The 22,435-nt window shown below is 48.1% G+C and overlaps 1 protein-coding gene across 1 annotated transcript in view; it reads right to left on the reverse strand.

Moving 5' to 3' along the window:
• The window catches only part of GRK5 (G protein-coupled receptor kinase 5), a 230,334-nt gene that overhangs the window by 59,292 nt on the left and 148,607 nt on the right, over positions 1–22,435 (reverse strand). The window contains 1 exon segment of the mRNA XM_005698535.3: positions 12,260–12,372. Within this exon segment, the coding sequence (XP_005698592.2) occupies positions 12,260–12,372 (113 nt within the window).

A 22,435-nucleotide genomic window follows, 5' to 3' on the forward strand; every position in this document is an offset into this window, starting at 1 on the left:
CTGGCCAAGTCCCTCACTGATGCTTGAAAAATCCTTCAGAAGGCTGGCACCACCTGCCGCTTTTCATCCGCCCAGCTAGAATGAAGAAGCCTACAAACAGAGGTGTCCCTGCACCAGGGTCCCGGGGTCAGCTGGGCCCGCTCAGCCTCACAGCCTGTGTCCCCCTGGGCAGGCAGAGCCTTCGCAGATCCCTGGCTGTCGTGTGAGGAGCCGTGTCGGGCCTGGGTCAGGAAGGGTTCCCTGGCCCAGGGTCACTGGGGCAGGCTCGAGGGAGAAGGGAAGGGGGAGCTGACCCCTGGCCATGTGGGGTACAAGCTGAGGGTGAGAGGAGGGACCCCAAGGAGGGGTGGCACCACAGCCACCAAGCTTGAGCGACACACCTTGACAGAGGTGAACTCAGAAAAGTCAGAGGAAAGGGTTCTGACCCTCTCTTGGGGTGGGGGTGGGATGGGGGGGTGGTGGTTGGCTGACGCGTCTGAGTCCCACGGCAGAGGGCCTGTGCTCTCGCCTCCTGCCCACCAGTCATTCTCCTGGGAGCTCAGCCCTCAGCGGCTCTCCTTCACGGCCCCTTCACCGCTCCTCCTCTGCCCCGGCCCCCGGCATTCTTCCCCGTCCTCACTCCCCACAGGACTCTCCCTGTTACTCTTTCAATTCTAAGTGGAAAGAACCTCAACCTAGTCTGAGTCAGGCACAACTAGAATCTCTGGGTTCCTGAGCTCCGAGGATGGGGTGAACAACCAACTTGTGGGGAAAATGGAAATGCAGCCTGGCCCAGAGCAACAGAACCAGGGACGTGAGCACCTCTGGAACCTACTCTCACAGTGTGTGTATGTGTCTGTGTGTGTATGTGTGTCTGTCCATGTGTATGTGTCTGTGTGTGTATGTGTCTATGTGTGTGTGAGTGTGACTGTGTGTGTGTCTGTGTGTGAGTATGACTGTGTGTCTGTGTGTGTGTCTGTGTGTGTATCTGTGTCTATGTGCGTGTGTCCGTTTGTGTGTCTGTGAGTGTGTATGCGTGTGTGTGTCTGTGTCTTTGTGTGTATGTGTGTATGTGTATGTCTGTGTGTGTCTGTGTGTCTGTCTGTGTCTGTGTGTCTGTGTGTGTATATGCCTGTGTCTTTGTGTGTATGTGTGTGTGCATCTGTGTCTGTGTGTCTGTGTGTGTGTCTGTGTGTATGTCTGTGTATGTGTCTGTGTGTCATGTGTATGCATGTGTGTATGTATCTGTGTCTTTGTGTGTATGTGTGTGTGTGTGTCTGTGTCTGTGTGTGTCTGTGTGTGTGTATGTCTGTGTCTGTGTGTCTGTGTCTATGTGTGTGTGTCTGTGTGTGTATGTCTGTGTCTGCATGTGTGTCTGTGTGTCTATGTGTGCGTCTGTGTGTGTGTGTCTGTCTGTATGTGTTTGTGTCTGTGTGTGTGTCTATGTGTGTGTGTCTGTGTGTGTGTCTATGTGTGTGTGTCTGTATCTGCGTGTCTGTGTCTGCATGTGTGTATGTGTGTGCGTCTGTGTCTATGTGTGTGTGTCTGTGTGCATGTGTGTCTGTCTGTGTCTGTGTGCGTGTTTGTATCTATGTGTCTGTGGGTGTCTGTGTGTGTGTGTCTGTGTCTGTGTGTATGTCTGTGTCTGTGTGTCTGTGTCTATGTGTGTGTGTGTCTGTGTGCATGTGTGTCTGTGTGTGTGTCTGTGTCTGCATGTGTGTGTGTCTGTGTGTGCGTCTGTGTGTGTGTCTGTGTGTGTGTCTGTGTGTGTGTTTGTGTCTATGTGTGTGTCTATGTGTGTGTGTCTGTGTCTGCGTGTGTGTGTTGTGTGTGTCTGTGTCTATGTGTGTGCGTCTGTGTGTGTGTGTGTCTGTGTGTATTTGTGTCTATGTGTCTGTGGGTGTCTGTCTGTGTGTGTATGTGTCTGTGTGTGCATGTGTGTCTATGTGTGTGTGTGTCTGTGTCTGCATGTCTGTGTCTGCATGTGTGTCTGTCTGTGTCTGTCTGTGTCTGTCTGTGTGTTTGTGTCTATGTGTCTGTGTGTGTATGTGTCTGTGTGTGTTTGTGTGTCTCTGTGTGTGTGTTGGCCTCATTCTCCCTGGGTGCTGCCTGACTTGCTCCAGTGGCAGGAAACATGGTGGCCAGGTTTTTTATTCTAAGCCTCCTCTACCAGAGAAGGAATTCCCCTCAAGTCAATAAGCCCCAGGAAAAGGACACACTGACCTGCACTGGCTCACAGGCTCATCCCTGTTGCCATCAATTGTGGTCTTCAGGTAACATCGCTAAGAACAGGGCAGCTTCTGGAAGAGCCATGTTGTTTAGGAGTATAGGCGGGGCACCAAGGAGACAGAACAATCCCACAGATGTCCAATAGATGAACCCAGTTTGTTGTTATTCAGTTGCTAAGTCATATGGACAGAAGCACGCCAGGCTTTCCTGTCCTTCACCACCTCCCCGAGTTGGCTCAAACTCACATCCATTGAGTCGGTGATGCCATCCAACCAACTCATCCTCTGTCATTCCCTTCTCCTGCCTTCAATCTTTCCCAGCATCAGGGTCTCTTCCAATGAGTAGTCTCTTTGCGTCAGGTGGCCAAAGTATTGGAGCTTCAGCTTCAGCATTAGTCCCTCCAATGAATACTGAGGATTGATCTCCTTTAGAACTGACTGGCTTGGTCTCCTTGCAGTCCAAGGGCTCCCAAGAGTCTTCTCCAGCACCACATGTCGAAAGCATCAATTCTTCAATGCTTAGTCTTCTTTATGGTCCAGCTCTCACATCCATACATGTCAACTGGAAAAACCATAGATTTGACTATGGTTTTCTTCTTTTAAGTGGTACATTTTCAAGATGACCCTGCTCCCAGGGTCTAGCTTCACCAAAGGCTCTGAGGGTCTCTACATCTATCTGAAGGATAACTACCACCGTCCCCTTCACTCTTTTGGGAGATCACAGCGGTGATAGAAGGACAAAAACAAATACTGGGTATGATTCAAAAATAAGAGAAGCAGAATACTTAGTTCCCCTGGTGAGGCATTTCAAGTCATTTTACAACAAAATTTCAGGATAAGATGGCCTATTAATGTCAAGTGATTTTCCATAGTTCTGAGCTAATGAATATCTTGGAATAACTTCTAGCGTTTCCTGATGTGAGATTCCATCTGTTGTAACCTCATATTTGTAGTTGCCAGTCTCTAAGATGGAGACTTTAGTAATCTTTGCCTCTTGCTATTCATGTTCTTGAGAAGGCTCTTTCCAAACCGAATAGGCCAACCTGTATATCAGACATATGACAATATGGAAGCTCTGAGACCAGTTTACAAAAGACATTTCAGGACTCCTGCTTGCCAGTGTATAGGGGACATGGGTTCGATCCCTGGTCCAGGAAGATCCCACATACTGCAGAACAACTATGCCCGTGGGCCATAACTACTGAGCCTGCACTCTAGAGTGTGTGACCCGCACCTACTGAGCCTATGTGCTGCCACTACTGAAGCCTGCACGCCTAGAGCCTGAGCTCCAATACAAGAGAAGCCTCCACAATGAGAAGCCTGTGTACTGCAATGAAGAGTAACCCCCTCTTGCCACAGCTGGAGAAGGCCCTTGTGCACGAACGAAGACCCAGCACAGATGAAAAAGAGAAGACACTGCAGCTTCTATCATCCTCGCTCCAGGGCAAGCCAGTCCTCTTATGAGGACACTCGAGCAGTTCATGGAGAGGCTCACATCGAAGACAACTAAGGCCTCCAGCTAATAGCCAGCACCAACATGCCAGCCATGTGCACAAGCCTGGAAACAGATCAAGCCTTCAGACAACTTGCAGCCCCAGCCAACATCCTGACGTAACCTTTAAAGAGACCTTGAGCCAGTAGCACCTTGGTCAACCATTCCCACATCCTTGACCCATAGAAACTATGAGATAATAAATGCCTGTTGTTGTTTCAAGCTGTTAAGTTTTAGGTAATTTCCTCCCAGCAACAAATAATGAATACTTGATAGGTATTTGAACTTGTAGTCCATTAAAAAAATGCCCTTTGTTGCTTTTTCAATCTTCTGTTTAATTGGAAAACAAGCTCCATAAGGGCAGGAACTTCCTTCTCCTGCTCACTCCATAGTTTCCTGCTGCTAGAACAGAGTGTGATATGTTGAAGACATCTCATAAATGTGTGTTGAGTATGGTTGTGCATGCATGCTTAGCCGCTTCAGTTGTGTCCAGCTCTTTGTGATCCCATGGACTTAGCCCTCCAGGCTCCTCTGTCCATGGAATTCTCCAGGCAAGAATACTGGAGTGGGTTGCCACTTCCTCCTCCAGGGGATTTTCCCTACCCAGGGACTGCACCTGCGTTACTTATGTCTCCTGCATTGGCAGGCAGGTTCTTTACCATTCGTGCCACCTGGGAAGCCCAAATATGGTTGAGAATCTGCCAAACCTCCCCTAACCCCAAAGAGCAGAGACCTGAAAACTTTAAGTCCCACCCAAGCTTGGGGACTAGAGGGTTTCAAATGAGGTGGGATGACATCAAGGCTCCGAGAAAACAATTTAGTGGAGTATGTCAGTCTCTAAGGGGTCCATGGCAAGACCCTACTGGTCTTGAAGCCAAATCTACTCAAAGCCTTGACTTGGGTCACTGAATCCATTTCTCTGCAGTAGGGCAATGGGGTCGTCCTTCTCAGGCTCCCAGAAGCCGCTCAGTAACCAAGACTAAGGGCCAAATCATCCTTGTGTCTGATGCACAAACAGCTCCACTGACCCGGATCACCCAGGCCCCATGTTAAAACAGCCCACGTCTTCTGCTCAACCTGAGACTCTCAGACGTTAGGACTGTGCAGCAAGCAGTCTTTCCTGGGGGCGACGTCAGAGCTGACAAGGATGGGTTATTTTTCACTGAACTCCACTTGGTAGAAATTCATCCTAGAGGTGGGGAGTGGTGTGGATGTCCCTGGCTGAGCCAGGAGCACTGGAGGGGCATGCTCCCCTAACGACACCACCACCTCCTCCCTCCTCGGAGTTCCAGTCAGGATGGAAGGAAAAAAAAAAAAAAAAGGTATTTCAGACAAGCATTGCGCCAGCCCTGGAAAACTCAATAAAGTCTTCATGCGTAAAAGAGGTGTGCCAAAGGCTGGTCATTTGACGTCAGGATGGGCGATGAAAGGTTCTGCTAATTCCCAGAGATGCAGACACAAATTCGAGGGGATGGAGGAGCCTCTCGTGAGTGGTGGTGTCATTAAGGCGTATGTAAAGAGCATGTGTCGCGTCCACACAGGGAGCCAGACTCACATTTCCTTTCCAAAAGAGAGCTCTTGGTACAGGCCCAGCAACACAGAACTTCTGCACGACCAGAATGAAAATAGGCATCCATTGGATTTCTTCCCCCTTCTTCTCAAGCTGACTGGAAGAGCCTAACAAGACACGTGGCTGGAAAATTCCACTGGCTCCTGGGTTTAGCCTTGCCCTGCTCTGCCTCATCAACTCTCCAGACAGGTCCCAAAGCTGCTGATGCCTCATCTTTTCCAAACGGGGAGGAGCCTTGGTCCCAGGCTCACACTTTGGTCCTCGGCTCCTCCATCCACGTTCATCTCCTTGGTGAGCACATCTAGTCCGTGGCTGTAAGTGCCAGCTGTAGGCTGGTACTCCCAGTTCGCTATTTCCAGCCCAGGCCTTTCTCACAAACTCGACTCCAACACCCACCACCCCTCCCACATCTCTGCTGGGCTGTCTAGTAGACATCGGAAGCTGAGTCCCAGATGAAGCTCCTGACCTTCCCCCAGACAAGCCTCCCACAGCCTTACCCTCACTGCATCTTTCCACTGGTTCAGGTCAACACTTGGAAGTCATCCCCAACTCTTGCCTCTCACCCCATGGGCATCAGAAAATACTGTTAGCTCTGGTTCAGAACATGCTCTAATCCTACTGCGTGTCAACCACCAGCTCTCACCCATCAGGGCTCCCCACTCTGCCCCTAGCCCACTGTAGCCTCTTCCCAACACAGAAGCCAGAGGGAAACTTTCAAAACCGAAATCAGGGAATTCCCTGACAGTCCAGCAGTTAGGATTCTGTGCTCTCACTTCAAAGGGCCTGGATTCAATCCCTGGTCAGAGAACTAAGAGCCTACAAGCTGCATGGTGTGGCCAAAAAATTACAAAATAAAAACCTAAATCAGACCATGACGCTTTTCTGCTCAAAAACCTTCCAGTGCCCACCCCCTAAATCAAAGTCAAAGCTCTATAATGGTACAAGGTCTTGCACGATTGTCACTTCCCCTGCTCCCTCTACTCCAGCCACGGACATCAGTTCCCAGTGGGTCTTGCGCATCAACTACTTGTCAGGTGTGCCATGAGCATCCAGAGATGATGAGCTATCCAGTTAGTGGAGGAGGCAGGCAGACAGATAAAGCCTGACTGGCTACATACGTGGCACCCGTGACATGCCAGACACTGGCCTGAGCAGTACGAACACATTCAGTCTCTTCTCAACGCATCTGCCACCATCCGATACAACTATGTCCCCTCTTACAGATAAAGAGGTGAGGCACAAAGGGGTCAGACACCTGCTTACAGTCTCGGTGGGAGCTGAGAGGGTACCAGCATGGCACTGTGGTCTGTCTCAGGGGCCAGCTCTCTTATGATGCACTATTCCGCCAGCACCAATGAGGCACAGATGTGTGTCAAAGCAGCACCTCCAGCAGAGGGCCCTCGGGAAGAGAGAGGGTGGACAGGGGAGGTTTTTGAGAGCAGAGTACAGGGCACGAGCTGGCATTCACCAGGCAGAGGTCCTGGGAGGCCTTTCTGGTAGCGTGAGGAAGGGAGGCAGGGCTGAGAGGCTTCAACCAGCTTGGCAAGTCAGAGCCCCCAGAAGCAGGTCTAGGGGCAGAATGCAGGTCTCAAGAAAGACCCAGGGAAAGCCATGCATGAAAGGCAGGGGCCTGTTAGTGGAAGGTCTAGTAAGTCAGCCTCAAAATGTGTAATTGGTCCTAGATGTCAATGTTTCCCAACCCTGAACATTTACAGAGTACAGTCCTGTGCTGTGCTGTGCTAAGTCGCTTCAGTTATGTTCGACTCTTTGAGACTCTATGGGCTATAACCCGCCAGGCTCCTCTGTTCATGGGAGTCTCCAGGCAAGAATACTGGTGTGGGTTGCCATGTCCTCCTCCAGGGGATCTTCCTGCCCCAGGGATCCACATCTGTTCCCTCTCCTGCCTTGGCAGGTGGGTTCTTAACCACTAGGGCCACTTGGGAAGCCCAAGTACTGTCCTAGGAGATGTGAAAATTACCACTGTCTACTACCTCCTTCACTTTCGCTTTTCACTTTCATGCACTGGAGAAGGAAATGGCAACCCACTCGCGTTCTTGCCTGGAGAATCCCAGGGACGGGGGAGCCTAGTAGGCTGCCGTCTATAGGGTCGCACAGAGTCGGACACGACTGAAGCGACTCCGCAGCAGCAGCAGCAGCAGCAACTACCTCCCTCGTGGATCACTGCCGTGTTGTAGAAAAGGGGCTTGGGTAACTCAATGAAGCTATGAGCCATGCCACTAAGAGCCACCCAAGACGGATGGGTCACAGTGTAGAGCTCTGATAAAACATGGTCCACTGGAGGAGTGAATGGCAAACCACTCCAGTATTCTTGCCAGGAGAACTCCATGAACTATATGCAAACTCCGGGAGATAGTGAGGACAGCGGAGACTGGTATGCTGTAGGCCAGGGGGTCGCAAAGAGTTGGACACAACTGGTGACTGAACAAAACCAACAAATGTCTGCTACAAACAACGGCCCATTCAAACAACGGGAGATAATGAGCACCCCTAAGTGCGAAACTGTAGACTCCAAGTACCATTTCCCAGTAAAAGAAACCAGGGCTCCTTGGAGACATGATGAACTCTAGGTGTAGGGCAGGAAACATACAAGACGAGCCCAGAACATCACATCAGACAACATGATGGCTACCAGCAGCCAGTGGGGTCCTCTCAAGGGCTCAGAAGCCAACCTGAGGGGCTCCCACAGGCCAACAATGAAACTATGGAGCACCACTGCATCAAAACGCCCCACATTTAAGTCCATGCATTAAAACTCTAATTGATTACTACAGTTGGAGGATGCCTATGAACCAGTTAGGTACTTTGAAAACACACAAATACAAGAAAAGAATCAAGCACTCCCTATATGAACTTTTCTATGAGGTAACCAAACAGTAGAGAGAGGAATACCAGACCACCTGACCTGCTTCCTGAGAAATCTGTATGCAAGTCAAGAAGCAACAGTTAGAACTGGATATGGGACAACAGACTGGTTCCAAATTGGGAAAGGAGTGCGTCAAGGTTGTATATTGTCACCCTGCTTCTTTAATATATATGCAGAGTACATCACGTAAAATGCCAGGCTGGATGTATCACAAGCTGGAATCAAGATTTCCGGGAGAAATATAATAACCTCAGATACGCAGGCAGAAAGCAAAGAAGAACTAAAGAGCCCCTTGATGAAAGCAAAAGAGGAGAGTGAAAAAATTGGCTTAAAACTCAACATTCAGAAAACGAAGATCATGGCACCCATCCAATCATTTCATGGCAAACAGATGGGAAAACAGAGGAAACAGTGAGAGACTTTATTTTTCTGGGCTCCAAAATCACTGCAGATGGTGATTGCAGCCATGTAATTAAAAGACTCTTGCTCCTTGGAAGAAAAGCTATGACCAACCTAGACAGCATATTAAAAAGCAGACATTACAAAGGTCCATTTAGTCAAAGCTATGGTTTTCCCAGTGGTCATGTATGGATGTGAGAGTCGTACTATAAAGAAAGCTGAGCACTGAAGGATTGATGCTTTTGAACTGTGGTGTTGGAGAAGACTCTAGCGAGTCCCTTGGATAGCAAGGAGATCTAACCAGTCCATCCTAAAGGAGATCAGTCCCGAATATTCATTGGAAGGACTGATGCTGACGCTGAAGCTCCAATACTTTGGTCACCTGATGTGAAGAACCAACTCATTGGAAAAGACCCTGATGCTGGGAAAGACTGAAGGCAGGAGGAGAAGGGGACGACAGAGGATGAGATGGTTGGATGGCATCACCGACTCAATGGAATGAGTTTGAGTAAGCTCCGGGAGTTGGTGATGGACAGGGAAGCCTGGCGTACTGCAGTCCCTGGGGTTGCAAAGAGTCAGACACAACTGAGCGACTGAACTGAACTGACTGAACCAAACAGTAATGGAAAGGAAGCATTTTTCAGTGAGCAAAGGAAGAAGGAATGATAGAATGTTGCTATGTCACAACCCTTAATTAATCAATAGATTTGTATATGGAATATCAATGGCTACTGCCATCTCAAAAAGACACCAGATATTATAAGCTCCCTAGCAGAAGAGCATGAAACCACTTATGAAGTCAGCCCCCAACCCCTGCCAGATTGAAATTGAATCTGACCAAATTTCTGAAGTCAGTGAGCAACTTACAAGAAATGCAGAGGAACCTATCAAATGACACATGGGGGTGAGAACACAACACTCAGACCATGGGACGCCCTAGGAGGTGGTTATAAACTGTGAAGAGATGCATTTGCAAACAGCATGAGAAAATCAGAAATTTGACCACTGAGAGTATTTGATGATAGTAAAGAATTATTACTTTTTAGCTGTGCTAATGGTACTGTGGTTTTTTTGGCTAAAGAGCCCTCATCGTTTAGTGACACATACTGACATGTTCATGGATGAAATGACAGAAATGAGATCAGCTGCAAAATGCCACAGGGTGGGGGCTGCGGGGAGGATGTGGGTGAAACAAGATTGGCCTTGAGACTGTAACTGTTGAAGCAGGTGAAGGGTGCATGAGGGTTCATTATACTATTCTGTAGACTTCTTCTTTTTATAGCTTGAAATTTTCCATAATAAAAAGTTATGAAAATACTTGGCCCCATCCCCAGAGATTTAAATTAATGAGTCTGGGCTTCAGCTCAGGCACTGATTATTTTTTTAAGGCTCCCCAGGTGTTTCTACTGCTCAGTTGAGGTTGGGAACTATTGCACTCACTGGCATGGAGACCAGGACAGAGGCTGTGGAGGGAAGGGAGCTAGGCTGGGAGAGGTCAAGGGACCAGGCACATGGTTCTTGATCTGGCTGGTAAAGAATGATGAGAGGGAGGGGTCAAGGACAATGCAAAGATTTCACATGTGGGTGATGGTGGGGTCACTGGAATAGGGAACGTGTCAGGGCTAGAGGTATGGGGGACCTGGGGGAAGGTGCTGAGTTAGTTTTAGGTGTTGACTTTGAGGGGCCCATGTGACTGTCAGTGAGATGTTCAGTGGACAGTTTGGCCAGTGGGTCTAGAGATCCACACTGAGATCCTAAAGCAGACACACAAACTTGGGCCCCCTCATTCTGCCCCCCAAACCAAGCCAGAGGTCAGGATGGCTGCAGCCAACGATGGCACTGGGGCCTCTAGGAAACAACAGCATCTCCACACCCTGCCTTGGAAAGGGGGGCCCGGATGACCCCATGCCTTTCACAACTGACCATAATTTATCCTCCATCTCCCTACTCCTTGTCCACTTTCCTTGGATAGACTCCCTCGGCCCAGGGTGAGGTGCCCTAACCTCCTAAGCAAGTGCCAAGGAACTCGTGCATGTTCATATGTCCTGTTCGAAAAGCTCACGCAGATCAGTCAACATTTGTTTTTAGTTGTTTGTTTTTTTCAATCGAAGTATAGGCGATTTACAATGTTTCAGTGAAGAGAAATGATTCTGTTATATATACACTCACATACATATTCTTTTTCAGATTCTTTTTAATTATAGGTTATATGTGCTGTATAGTAGGTCTTTGTTGTTTATCTGTTTTTACAGTAGTATGTATCTGATAATCCCAAATTCCCAGTTAATCCCTGGTCACTGGAACAGGGATCATGTCAGGGCTGGTAGTTCCGGGGACCTGGGGAAAGATGCTGGTGGTGGTTTAGTCACTAAGTTGTGTCTGACCCTTTCATGACCCCATAAACTGTAGCCCACCAGGCTTCTCTGTCCATGGGATTTTTCAGGCAAGAATGATGGAGTGGGTTGACATTTCCTTCTCCAGAGGATCTTCCCGACCCAAGGATCGAGCCCCCATCTCCTGCACTGCAGGTGGATTCTTCATAGACTGAGCCACTGGGGAAGAAACTATATACAGTAGTATGTATCTGCTAATCCCAAACTCCCAATTTATCCCTTCTCTGCCTTTCCCATTTGATAACCACCAAGTTTGTTTGGATGTGAGAGTTGGACTGTGAAGAAGGCTGAGCGCCGAAGATTTGATGCTTTTGAACTGTGGTGTTGGGGAAGACTCTTGAGAGTCCCTTGGACTGCAAGGAGATCCAACCAGTCCATTCTGAAGATCAGTCCTGGGATTTCTTTGGAAGGAATGATGCTAAAGCTGAAACTCCAGTACTTTGGCCACCTCATGCAAAGAGTCCACTCATTGGAAAAGACTCTGATGCTGGGAGGGATTGGGGGCGGGAGAAGGGGACGACAGTGGATGAGATGGCTGGATGGCATCACTGACTCGATGGACGTGAGTCTGAGTGAACTCCGGGAGTTGGTGATGGACAGGGAGGCCTGGCATGCTGCAATTCATGGGGTCGCAAGGAGTCAGACACCACTGAGCGACTGAACTGAACTGAAGTTTGTTTTCTATGTCCATGAGTATACTTCTGTTTTGTAAATAAGTTCATTCATATCTTTTTTTTCCTTTTAGATTCCACATATAAGGGGTATTATATGGTATTTGTCTTTCTCTGATTTTCTTCACTTAGCACGATAATCTCTAGGTCCATCCCTGTGGCTGCACATGGCATTACTGCCTTCTTTTTAATGGCTAATACAGCATTTGTTGAACAAATGAGTGACCAGTGCATCTGAAGGAAGACCCCATGGTGGCAGTCGTGTCTGGGTATGCCAGCAGACAGTGCAGCCAGCAGCTGACAGATCGCTTTGAAATAGTCAAAGCATGTTCCTCCCACAAATATTGAGTGCTGTATGGGCCAGGCCTAGTGCCAGGCAGGAGTGAACTGCAAGCCCAGGGTCCTGGCCCCAGGGAGCTTGCATTCTAGTGAACAAGCAGATGGTAAACAAGTGTACAGACAAACATAGCGGGTGATGACCTGGAGACAAGTCTGCATTCTCAAAGTCTGCACTGGCAGCTTCTTAAGTGACAAGGTTATTCTTCATCCATCTAAGTCACAAGGTCTTTATCTTTTCCCTTGGAAGAAAACCATCGCTGATCACAGAGGACCAAAAGCTCCCAACTCAGGAGCAGAGACTTACCACTGAGTCCAGGAACTGAATGTAAGACTCTAGCCCAGGTCTGGTTTCGCAGAACTGCCGGAAAAGCAGCCTCCCGATTGGCTGTTTGTCACATAAACTGCAGTAATCTCGGTCTGGAGAAAAGAAAAGAAGAATACGGTGAGACCCAGAGAAGGCCAGGCAGAGCCATCAACCCGTGTCTGGATCCTCATCCCAGGACCTCTTACTCATCTCCAGGCTCTGCAGACTCAGAGGGTCAAGGTCAGGGTAGAAAAGGGGGCCAGTTAATACCTCGCCTCTACTCTCCATCCACTCCCTGTTCAATGCCCTGAATTCTGTGTGAAGATGCTAGCAGTTCCTGGCACTATGACTGAGTCCCTAGCTGGCTGATTAGCATGTCACATTCCTTGGTTACAGTGACTGGATAAGGGTGCCGAGCATGCACCCCAAGCCACTAAAACCCACATGAGCCACAGATGTTGCCTGGGCACGCTAAGCCTCTTTCCCTCTGGTGCTGGGGTACATGGGTGTGAGGCCAGGGTCTGCTGCAGAGATCTTGATACTGTACAACGAGCTGCTGTGAGGATGGCGTTCACATGAAGAGGTCAGAACTGGGAAAATTATAAGTAGGTGCTCTGGTGAAGTCATGAATCTGGGTCACACTATGCCTGCAACCTGCAGCCCAAACCACATCTGAAAAGCTTATTTATGAGCACTGTTTAGGACAATTTGAAAAACCTTCAAAACGACTTATAATTCAAAACATTCTAATGAACGCAGTTAAAAAAAAAAAATAGCTATTTGCCCAAGTGAAGCAAAGCCCAGTCTTAGAGTGCTTCACATTGTGAAAACCCTGCATTTTCCAGCTAATGAGCTAGAGGCACAGAGGCAGGAAGTGACCAGTCTTCAGCTATTGAGTAGCCAAGAGAATTCTGAAGAAGAAAGACAGTGTAAAACTCAAAGCCAGAGGCCTGGAGACCAGGGTTCTAGTCAGTGACTTGCTGTGTGACTGCAAGCAACACATCTAGCATCTCTGGGCTTTAGTCTTCCTCTGTAAAATGAAGATGCTCATTGGAGGGAAGATGGGAGGGTCCCTTCTGGCTCTTTCTGCAATGACTCTGAAGAGGCTTTCTCTGGCCAGAAAGATGCTCCAAGGTCTTGCTGAGACACCTTGCCTTGGATCCCCTAGAGCACTGAAAGTGAGCCCCTTGATTCTACAGCTGCACGAGGAAAAGTCAGGTGATTCTGTAGAGAAAGCAGGAAGAGAGTGAGGTAGACCTCGTCAGGAGAGCTATCCAGGAGAAAGGAAAGACTAGATCCTTGCCAAGTGCAGAGGAGGAACCAGGACAATCATCCCTTTAGAGGGGGTTTCCCTGGTGGATATGAAACACAACAAGACGATGGGAAGAAAACCATCACGCCCACTCACTTTCATACCCAAAGAGTTTATCCACAGGAGGTACAGCCATTACTTGCAGGGAGATCTGTGGCTGTGAGTAAGGGCTCTGAAGCTAAACCCAGGTTCACATCCCAGCCTCACGATTCACTGCCTGTGTGCCCTGGGGCAGATGACCTGACACTTTATCCCTCAGTTTCCTCATCTGTAAACTGGGAACGATAATCACACCTATCTCCTAGGACCAGCATGCTGCTGCTGCTGCTGCTAAGTTGCTTCAGTTCAGTTCAGTTCAGTTCAGCCGCTCAGTCGTGTCCCACTCTTTGCGACCCCATGAATCGCAGCACGCCAGGCCTCCCTGTCCATCACCAACTCCTGGAGTTCACTCAGACTCACATCCATCGAGTCCGTGATGCCATCCAGCCATCTCATCGTCTGTCATCCCCTTCTCCTTCTGCCTTCAATCCCTCCCAGTATTAGAGTCTTTTCCAATGAGTCAACTCTTCACATGAGGTGGCCAAAGTACTGGAGTTTCAGCTTTAGCATCATTCCTTCCAAAGAAACCCCAGGGCTGATCTCCTTCAGAATGGACTGGTTGGATCTCCTTACAGTCCAAGGGACTCTCAAGAGTCTTCTCCAACACCACAGTTCAAAAGCATCAATTCTTCGGTGCTCAGCCTTCTTCACAGTCCAACTCTCACATCCATACATGAGCACTGGAAAAACCATAGCCTTGACTAGACGGACCTTTGTTGGCAAAGTAATGTCTCTGCTTTTCAATATGCTGTCTAGGTTGGTCATAACTTTCCTTCCAAGGAGTAAGCGTCTTTTAATTTCATGGCTGCAGTCACCAGCTGCAGTGATTTTGGAGCCCAGAAAAATAAAGTCTGACACTGTTTCTACTGTTTCCCCATCTATTTCCCATGAAGTGATGGGACCAGATGCCATGATCTTCGTTTTCTGAATGTTGAGCTTTAAGCCAACTTTTTCACTCTCCTCTTTCACTTTCATCAAGAGGCTTTTTAGCTCCTCTTCACTTTCTGCCATAAGGGTGGTATCATCTGCATATCTGAGGTTATTGATATTTCTCCCGGCAATCTTGATTCCAGCTTGTGCTTCTTCCAGCCCAGCGTTTCTCATGAGGTACTCTGCATATAAGTTAAATAAGCAGGCTTCAGTCGTGTCCAACTCTGTGCGACCCCATAGATGGCAGCCCACTAGGCTCCTCTGTCCTCGGGATTCTCCAGGCAAGAATTCTCCCTTCCTTTGTGGAACCTCCTTCCCCGAGTCTGTAAAACTCCAGCCCCTGGTTCTCAGGGAATGACTTCAGGGAGCTTCAGGGAGGAGCACAGGACTCAGTCCCAGCCAATCTGAGTCCTGTATCAGGGCACATGACCCAGGGGGCCTTGGAAGTCCTTCCAGGGATTTTGCTAGAACTTCCAGAAAAGAAACACGTACCCCTCTGGGATGACAAGGTCTTATGAATAGTCAGTCAGGAGCCAATGCAACTGTCTTTCCCACCAGGCAGCGAGAGCCCACAGAGAGTGAAGCCAACACAGGAGAAAGAGTTGAGTAAGAAAGAGAAGCCTGGAGCTGCAAATATCATGGGAGACCCCAAAGGCAACTGACTGAGGCCTGCTCTCCACCTGCACCCTTATCCACCTATTGCTTAAGCCAGTGTTCTTGGGTTTTTGTCTCCTGGATCAGGAAGATCCCTTGGAGAAGGAAATGGCAACCCATTCTAGTATTCTCGCCTGAACAGGGGAGCCTGGAGAGCTGCATAGTACATGGGGTCACAAAAGAGTTGGACACAACTTAGCGACTAAACAACAATAAACCAAAAGAGCAAGTGACTAGGGCTGGTGAGTTTTCTCACCCACTTCTCCTTTCCTGGGTAAACTGCCTGAGGGCAAGAACTTTCTGAAGGAAGCCACTGGCTCTTGGGGCTTTCCTGGTGGCTCAGACAGTAAAGAATCTGCCTGCAATGCGGGAGACCTAAGTTCCATCCCTGGGTTGGGAAAATCCCCTGGAGAAGGAACTGGCGACCCACTCCAGTATCCTTGCCTGCAGAATTATATAGAGAGAGGAGCCTGGTGGGCTACAGTTCATGGGGTTGCAAACAATCAGACACGACTGACACTTTCACTACACCAGTTCTCAGTATACCATGTTCAGAAGGCACTTACAACCTTCCCATTCTCTCTTGAGTACATACGTTGATGAACATAGATGAGACACCTTGCAAGTCTCCCCCTGGGCCCCTCCTCAAATGGTTTGGGGGCTGAAACTAGCCTTGAATTATTGCCTCACTCAGCCTACCTTTCCATGCACAGATGGTTTGGGAATAGCCACTCCAACAACATTTAACCCACCTTGGTGTGTGGCAGGATCGGAGAGCGTAAAGGGTGGGGGGAATGGGACACGATCCCAGACCTCAGGGATCTTGGATTCCGTTGGAAAGGTGGAGTGTGTTTGGGTGAGCAGACAAGATCCCAAGTGACAGTAATAAAATGTCAGGTCATCATCAGTGACAGGAGGGAGTCTGGGTTGGAGTCTGGTCACCCCGTGGGTGACTGGTCTGGGGCCTGCACCTGTTAACACCATGCCCTGTGGACACAGCCTGCATTCTCACTGCCTCCCTCTCAGCCTGATCCCCCAAGGGGAGAAAACAAACTTTCCCGTCCTTGCCCGATCAGCTGAGCTTCCCCAGCACCAACACAGAACAAAGTAAATTACCTCATGTCAAGCTCCATTTTATTCAATTATGGCAGGGAGCGCCCCCATCGCTGATGCAATTCGAGCAAGAGGCCCTCCCCATCTCCGAAAGCAATTATGAGATTTCATGCACCACACTGCGATTCCTCAAGGGTTCATCTGACAGGGTTTTCTCTCTCCATATGGCGTGTGCTGTCAGTATGGAAACAAGGATGCTGTAAACTCATAGCACAGTAAACACCATGTGATTCCAACACAAGCTGTCAGCACCTTAGTTCTGACTGTGCCTCTCCCAGCTGTACAGAGAATCCCAGGCAAGAAAGCCATGTGCCGGGAGCCCAGGAAGAAAGAAGAAGATTAGCAAGCATCTACTGGGATGTTTCCTTAACTTGAAATAAAGATAAACGGACCTGTCCTCTGAGGAAGTGCAACCACCACTAAGATCGAAGGGCAAAGTCTGCAGTTCCTTTAGAGACAGAGAAGGAGGCCACAAAACAAAGAATAGGAATCTGAGGGTTGATAGAGGCGACAGGAAGAGGTGTGGATCCAAGTTCTTAATGCGTCAAGAGAAAGTCCAAGGGGCAGGTCACTTCCAGAAAGTCAGAGGAGACTGCAGTTTAAGGCACAGGTTGCTCTGTGATATCGATAGATCTTCTGAGTGCATCCTTCCTAGTCAGTTTCTATGGAAGCTGGGCATGTTGTAGAAATGCCCACAGCCCTTCTCCCAAGGGTGTCCTAGGGGGGTTTGGTGGGGAGGAGTTCCCCGCACAGAAGGGCAGGGATCTCTCTGGCCTCTGAATCTCCTTCTTAGACTGGGAGGCCCTGGGATGCTGGGCACGCAGGCAGGCACACACACACACACACCAGCTCTTCTGAACATGAAAATTCTGCTTTTGGCTACATTGCTCATTGATCTTTCCCTCCAAGACAGAAAGAGCCTGTTGTTATGTAAGATATGAGGGGCATCGGGCTCCCTGCCCCCAAAGTATTCAACAATCATCTAATCATTCCAGCCTATTCTTTGGGTCCTTCCTTCATTCAACACACTCTCTTCCAAGTTCTCCTGCTTTATGATACCAGAAGGTTCCTTCAATTTTCATATACTCTTATTGAACTGAACACCCGGTGGGGGTGGATGGTGTGGATGAGTGGATGGGAGGAGACACACCTCATACCCACTGGCGGGTTAATGATCCAGAAGCAGGCTTGGGGTTAACAGCTGGCCATCAGCTAAGACCAAGATTAGGGGTGTGGTCTTCGTGATGTGACATTTGACCTTGGCTGTTGTAGCATTGGTCTGGTGGACATAGAAAATTGAAGCAGGGTCCAGAAAGCCCATTCTAAGCTCTGAACTTATAGTGCCCTAGGTCAAGGGGCAGACTGCACCAGGGAGGGCTGAGGCCCACCAGCACACAGGAGGGTAGGGGGTGGGGGATGTGCTGGAAAGGCAGGCTGGGTTCAGACAGGAAAGAGCTGGACGCCAAGGCCAAGGAGACTGGATGGATTCCCTATCCCGCGGAAGCCTCAGTGGTTCTAATGAGCACAAATGAATTCAAGTGCAATGCATGGGAAGGTGGACAAAAATGGGGAGGGAGCAGCGAGTCCGAGACATTTACAGAAGAGGTCGCTGGTTTGGGAGCCATTCCCACCCGTGGTTCAAGCCCCGGCCTTTGGGCAGGGAGGGCGCAGCCTGTGCGGTTGTGAGATCCTACTTTGGTGAGAAGCCCAACTGAACTGACTTTAAGGAAACCACATGTGTCGTTTGTTTCTTCAAGGGCTTGACACCTCCCAAGCATGCCCATAGCTGGCCGGGGAAGACAGGGGTGCCGCTCCGTCCTGCAGCACACTGAATTCCTGCCAAAGGGGCCTCGGACAGAACCACTGTCCTCTTAGCAAGTTCACAGACCCTGGCTGAGCCCCTTCTGGGCACTGCATACTGGAGCCTGTCAGGGCACCCCTTAAAGGAGGCTCCCCTCCCCCAGGCTTTGTCTTTGTTCCAGCAGTTTGCTTACCTGCCCTGCTGAGGCAGGACGGAGGAAAGATCACAAGTAGGGCTGGTCACTGCTCAGCTATGAACAAAGCTGCAGAGCATGGCTATGGGAAACATCCCAGCTGAGGGGCACACACATAGCTCTACTGACTTAGGTGAGTTTCAGGGGTGGTACCCATGGGAGGGCTCACTGGAGCATGGGAATGAGAGGGACGGGGTTGCCAAAGGCAATGCCAATAGTTAAGCACAGGAGAGAGGCTGAGTGCGGGGGAAGGAGAAGGTCAAAGTCAGAGAAACAGGGCCAGAGGCTAGGAGGAGGCGCAGGGAGAAGCCACACTGCATGGCTAAGACAAGTGTGTTATGGCAAAAATGCAGGGCTAGGTCTGCGACCACTGCAGGGAACTTTCAAGAATGGCTTAAAGTACATGGAGGTTCCTCCAAAAATGAATATGATCCAGCAATTCCACTGCTGGCTATTTATCAAAAAAAATTAAAATCGGTATTTCAAAGAGGAATTTGAATTTCCATGTTCATTTCAGCAGTATTCAGAAGAGCCAAGATGCGGAAGTTAAAGAGGTTAGGTAACTTGTTTGAAGGTTCCTGAGTCCCAGGAGGTATAATCAAAAGATGTCTAAATTGTGGGGGCAGGATTCAGGGTGGTGGTGGTGGTGGTTTAGTGGCTAAGTCATATCCAACACTTTGTGACCGCATGGACTCTGGCCCATCAGGCTCCTCTGTCCATGGGATTTACCAGGCTAGAACTCTGGAGTGGGTTGCCCCTGGGATTGATGCTGCATCTCCTGTGTCTCCTGCACTGGTAGGCAGACTCTGTACCACTGAGCCACCAGGGAAGCCTGTCGTTGTTCTTGCTGTTGTGGTTCAGTCGCTCAGTCGTGTCTGACTCTTAGTGACCCCATGGACTGCAGCACACCAGGATTCCCTGTCCTCCACCATCCCTTGGAGCTTGCTCAAACTCATGTCCATTGAGTTGGTGATGCCATCCAACCATCTCATCCTCTGTTGTCCCCTTCTCCTCCTGCCTTCAATCTTTCCCAGCATCAGGGTCTTTTCCAATGAGTTGGTTCTTCACATCAGGTGGCCAAAGTATTGGAGCTTCAGTGTTGGCATCAGTCCTTCCAATGAATACTCCAGATTGATTTCCTTTAGGACTGACTTTCCTTGATCTCCTTGCAGTTTAAAGGATTCTCAAGAGTCTTCTCCAACATCACAGTTCAAAAGCATCAGTTCTTTGGTGCTCAGCTTTCTTTATGGTCCAACTCTGACAACCATACATGACTATGGAAAAAAACCATAGCTTTGCCTATATGGACTTTTGTCAGCAAAGTAATGTCTCTGCTTTTTAATATGTTGTCTAGGTTGGTCATAACTTTTCTTCCAAGGAGCAAGCATCTTTTAATTTCATGGCTGCAGTCACCATCTGCAGTGATTCTGGAGTCCAAGAAAATAAAGACTCTCACTGTTTCCATCGTTTCCCCATCTATTTGCCATGAAGTGATGGGACCGGATGCCATGATCTTAGTTTTTTGAATGCTGAGTTTTAAGACAGCTTTCTCGCTCTCTTCTTTTACCTTCATCAAGAGGCTCTTTAGTCTCTCTTCACTTTGTGCCATAAGGATGGTGTCATCTGTATATCTGAAGTTACTGATATTTCTCCCTGCAATCTTGATTCCAGCTTGTGCTTCATCCAGCCCAAAATTTTGCATGATGTACTCTGCATACAAGTTAAATAAGCAGGGTGACAATGTACAGCCTTGATGTACTCCATTCCCAATTTTGAAACGTCTATTGTTCCATGTCTGGTTCTAACTATTCCTTCTTGGCCTGCATACAGGTTTCCCAGGAGGGAGGTAAGGTGGTCTGGTATTCCCATCTCTTCAACAATTTTCCACAGTTTGTTGTGATCCACACAGTCAAAGGCTTTAGCATAGTCAGTGAAGCAGAAGTAGATGTTTATCTGAAATTCTCTTGCTTTTTCTATGATCCAACGGATGGTGGCAATTTGATCTCTGGTTTCTCTGCCTTTTCTAAATCTAGCTTGAATATCTGGCAGTTCTTGGTTCATGTACTGTTGAAGCCTCACTTGGAGAATTTTGAGCATTACTTTGCTAGCGTGAGTTGAGTGCAATTGTGCAGTAATTTGAACATTCTTTGGCATTGCCTTTCTTTGGGATTGGAATGAAAACTGATCTTTTCCAATCCTGTGGCCACTGCTGAGTTTTCCAAATTTGCTGGCATACTGAGTGCAGCACTTTCACAGCATCATCTTTCAGGATTTGAAATAGCTCAACTGGAATTTCATCACCTCTACTAGCTTTGTTTGTAGTGATGCTTCCTAGGGCCCACTTGACTTCATATTCCAGGATGTCTGGCTCTAGGTGAGTGATCACACCATTGTGGTTATCTGGGTCATGAAGATCTTTTTTGTATAGTTCTTCTGTGTATTCTTGCCATCTCTTCCTAATGTCTTCTGCTTTTGTTAGGTTCATACTGTTTCTGTCCTTTACTGTGCCCATCTTTGCACCTGTGGTATCTCTAATTTTCTTGAAGAGCTCTCTAGTCTTGTTCATTCCATTGTTTTCCTCTTTTTTTTTTTTTTTTTGCATTGATCACTTAGGAAGGCTTTCTCATCTCTCCTTGCTATTCTTTGGAACTCTGCATTCAGATGGGTATATCTTTCCTTTTCTCCTTTGCCTTCAGCTTCTCTTCTTTTCTCAGCTATTTGTAAGGCCTCCTCAGACAACAATTTTGCCTTTTTGCATTTTTGTGGGGATGATTTTGATCACTGCCTCCTGTACAATGTTATGAACCTCCATCCACAGTTCTTCAGGAAGTCTATCAGATCTAATTCCTTGAATCTATTTGTCACTTCCACTGTATAATCATAAGGGATTTGATTTAGGTCATACCTGAATGGCTTAGTGGTTTTCCCTACTTTCTTCAAGTCTGAATTTGGCAATAAGGAGTTCATGATCTGAGCCGCAGTCAGCTCCTGGTCTTGTTTTTGCTGACTGTATAGAGCTTCTCCATCTTCAGCTGCAAAGAATATAATCAATCTGGTTTCGGTATTGACCATCTGGTGATGTCCATGTGTAGAGTCTTCTCTTGTGCTGTTGGAAGAAGCCGTCTGCTATGACCAGTGCATTCTCTTGGCAAAACCCTGCTGGCCTTTGCCCTGCTTCATATTGTACTCCAAGGCCAAATTTGCATGTTACTCCAGGAATCTCTTGACTTCCTACTTTTGCATTCCAGCCCCCTATGATAAAAAGGACATCTTTTTTTGGTGTTAGTTCTGAAAGGTCTTGTAGTTCTTCATAGAACTGTTGAATGAAAACCACAATCACAGAAAACTAACCAAACAGATCACATGGATCACAGCCTTGTCTAACTCAATGAAACTATGAGCCATGCCACATAGGGCCACCCAAGACAGATGGGTCATGGTGGAGAGTTCTGACAAAATGTGGTCCACTAGAGAAGGGAATGGCAAACCACTTCAGTATTCTTGCCTTGAGAATGCCATGAACAGTATGAAAAGGCAAAAAGATATGACACTAAAAGATGAACTCCCCAGGTCAGTAGGTGCCCAATATGCTACTGGAGAACGAAGAAACAGCTGCAGAAGGAATGAAGAGGCTGAGTCGAAGTGGAAACAACACCCGGCTGTGGATGTGTCTGGTGGTGAAAGTAAAGTCTGATGCTGTAAAGAACAATATTGCATAGGAACCTGGAATGTTAGGTCCATGAATCAAGGTAAATTGGAAGTGGTCAAACAGGAGTGGTAAGAGTGAACATCAACATTTTGGGAATCAGTCAACTAAAAGGGGCAGAAATGGGTGAATTTAGTATATCTACTACTGTGGGCAAGAACCCCTTAGAAGAAATGAAGTAGCCATCATGGTCAACAAAAGAGTCCGAAATGCAGTACTTGGGTACAATCTCAAAAACGACAGAATGATCTCTGTTTGTTTCTAAGGGAAGCCCATGGAATACAATATAATCTGAAAAAATATATATAACTGAACCACTTTGTTGTATACCTGAAACTAACACAATATTATAAATCAATTATGCTTCC

This window comes from Capra hircus, chromosome 26, assembly GCF_001704415.2.
Source record: "Capra hircus breed San Clemente chromosome 26, ASM170441v1, whole genome shotgun sequence".
Taxonomy (NCBI): Eukaryota; Metazoa; Chordata; class Mammalia; order Artiodactyla; family Bovidae; genus Capra; species Capra hircus.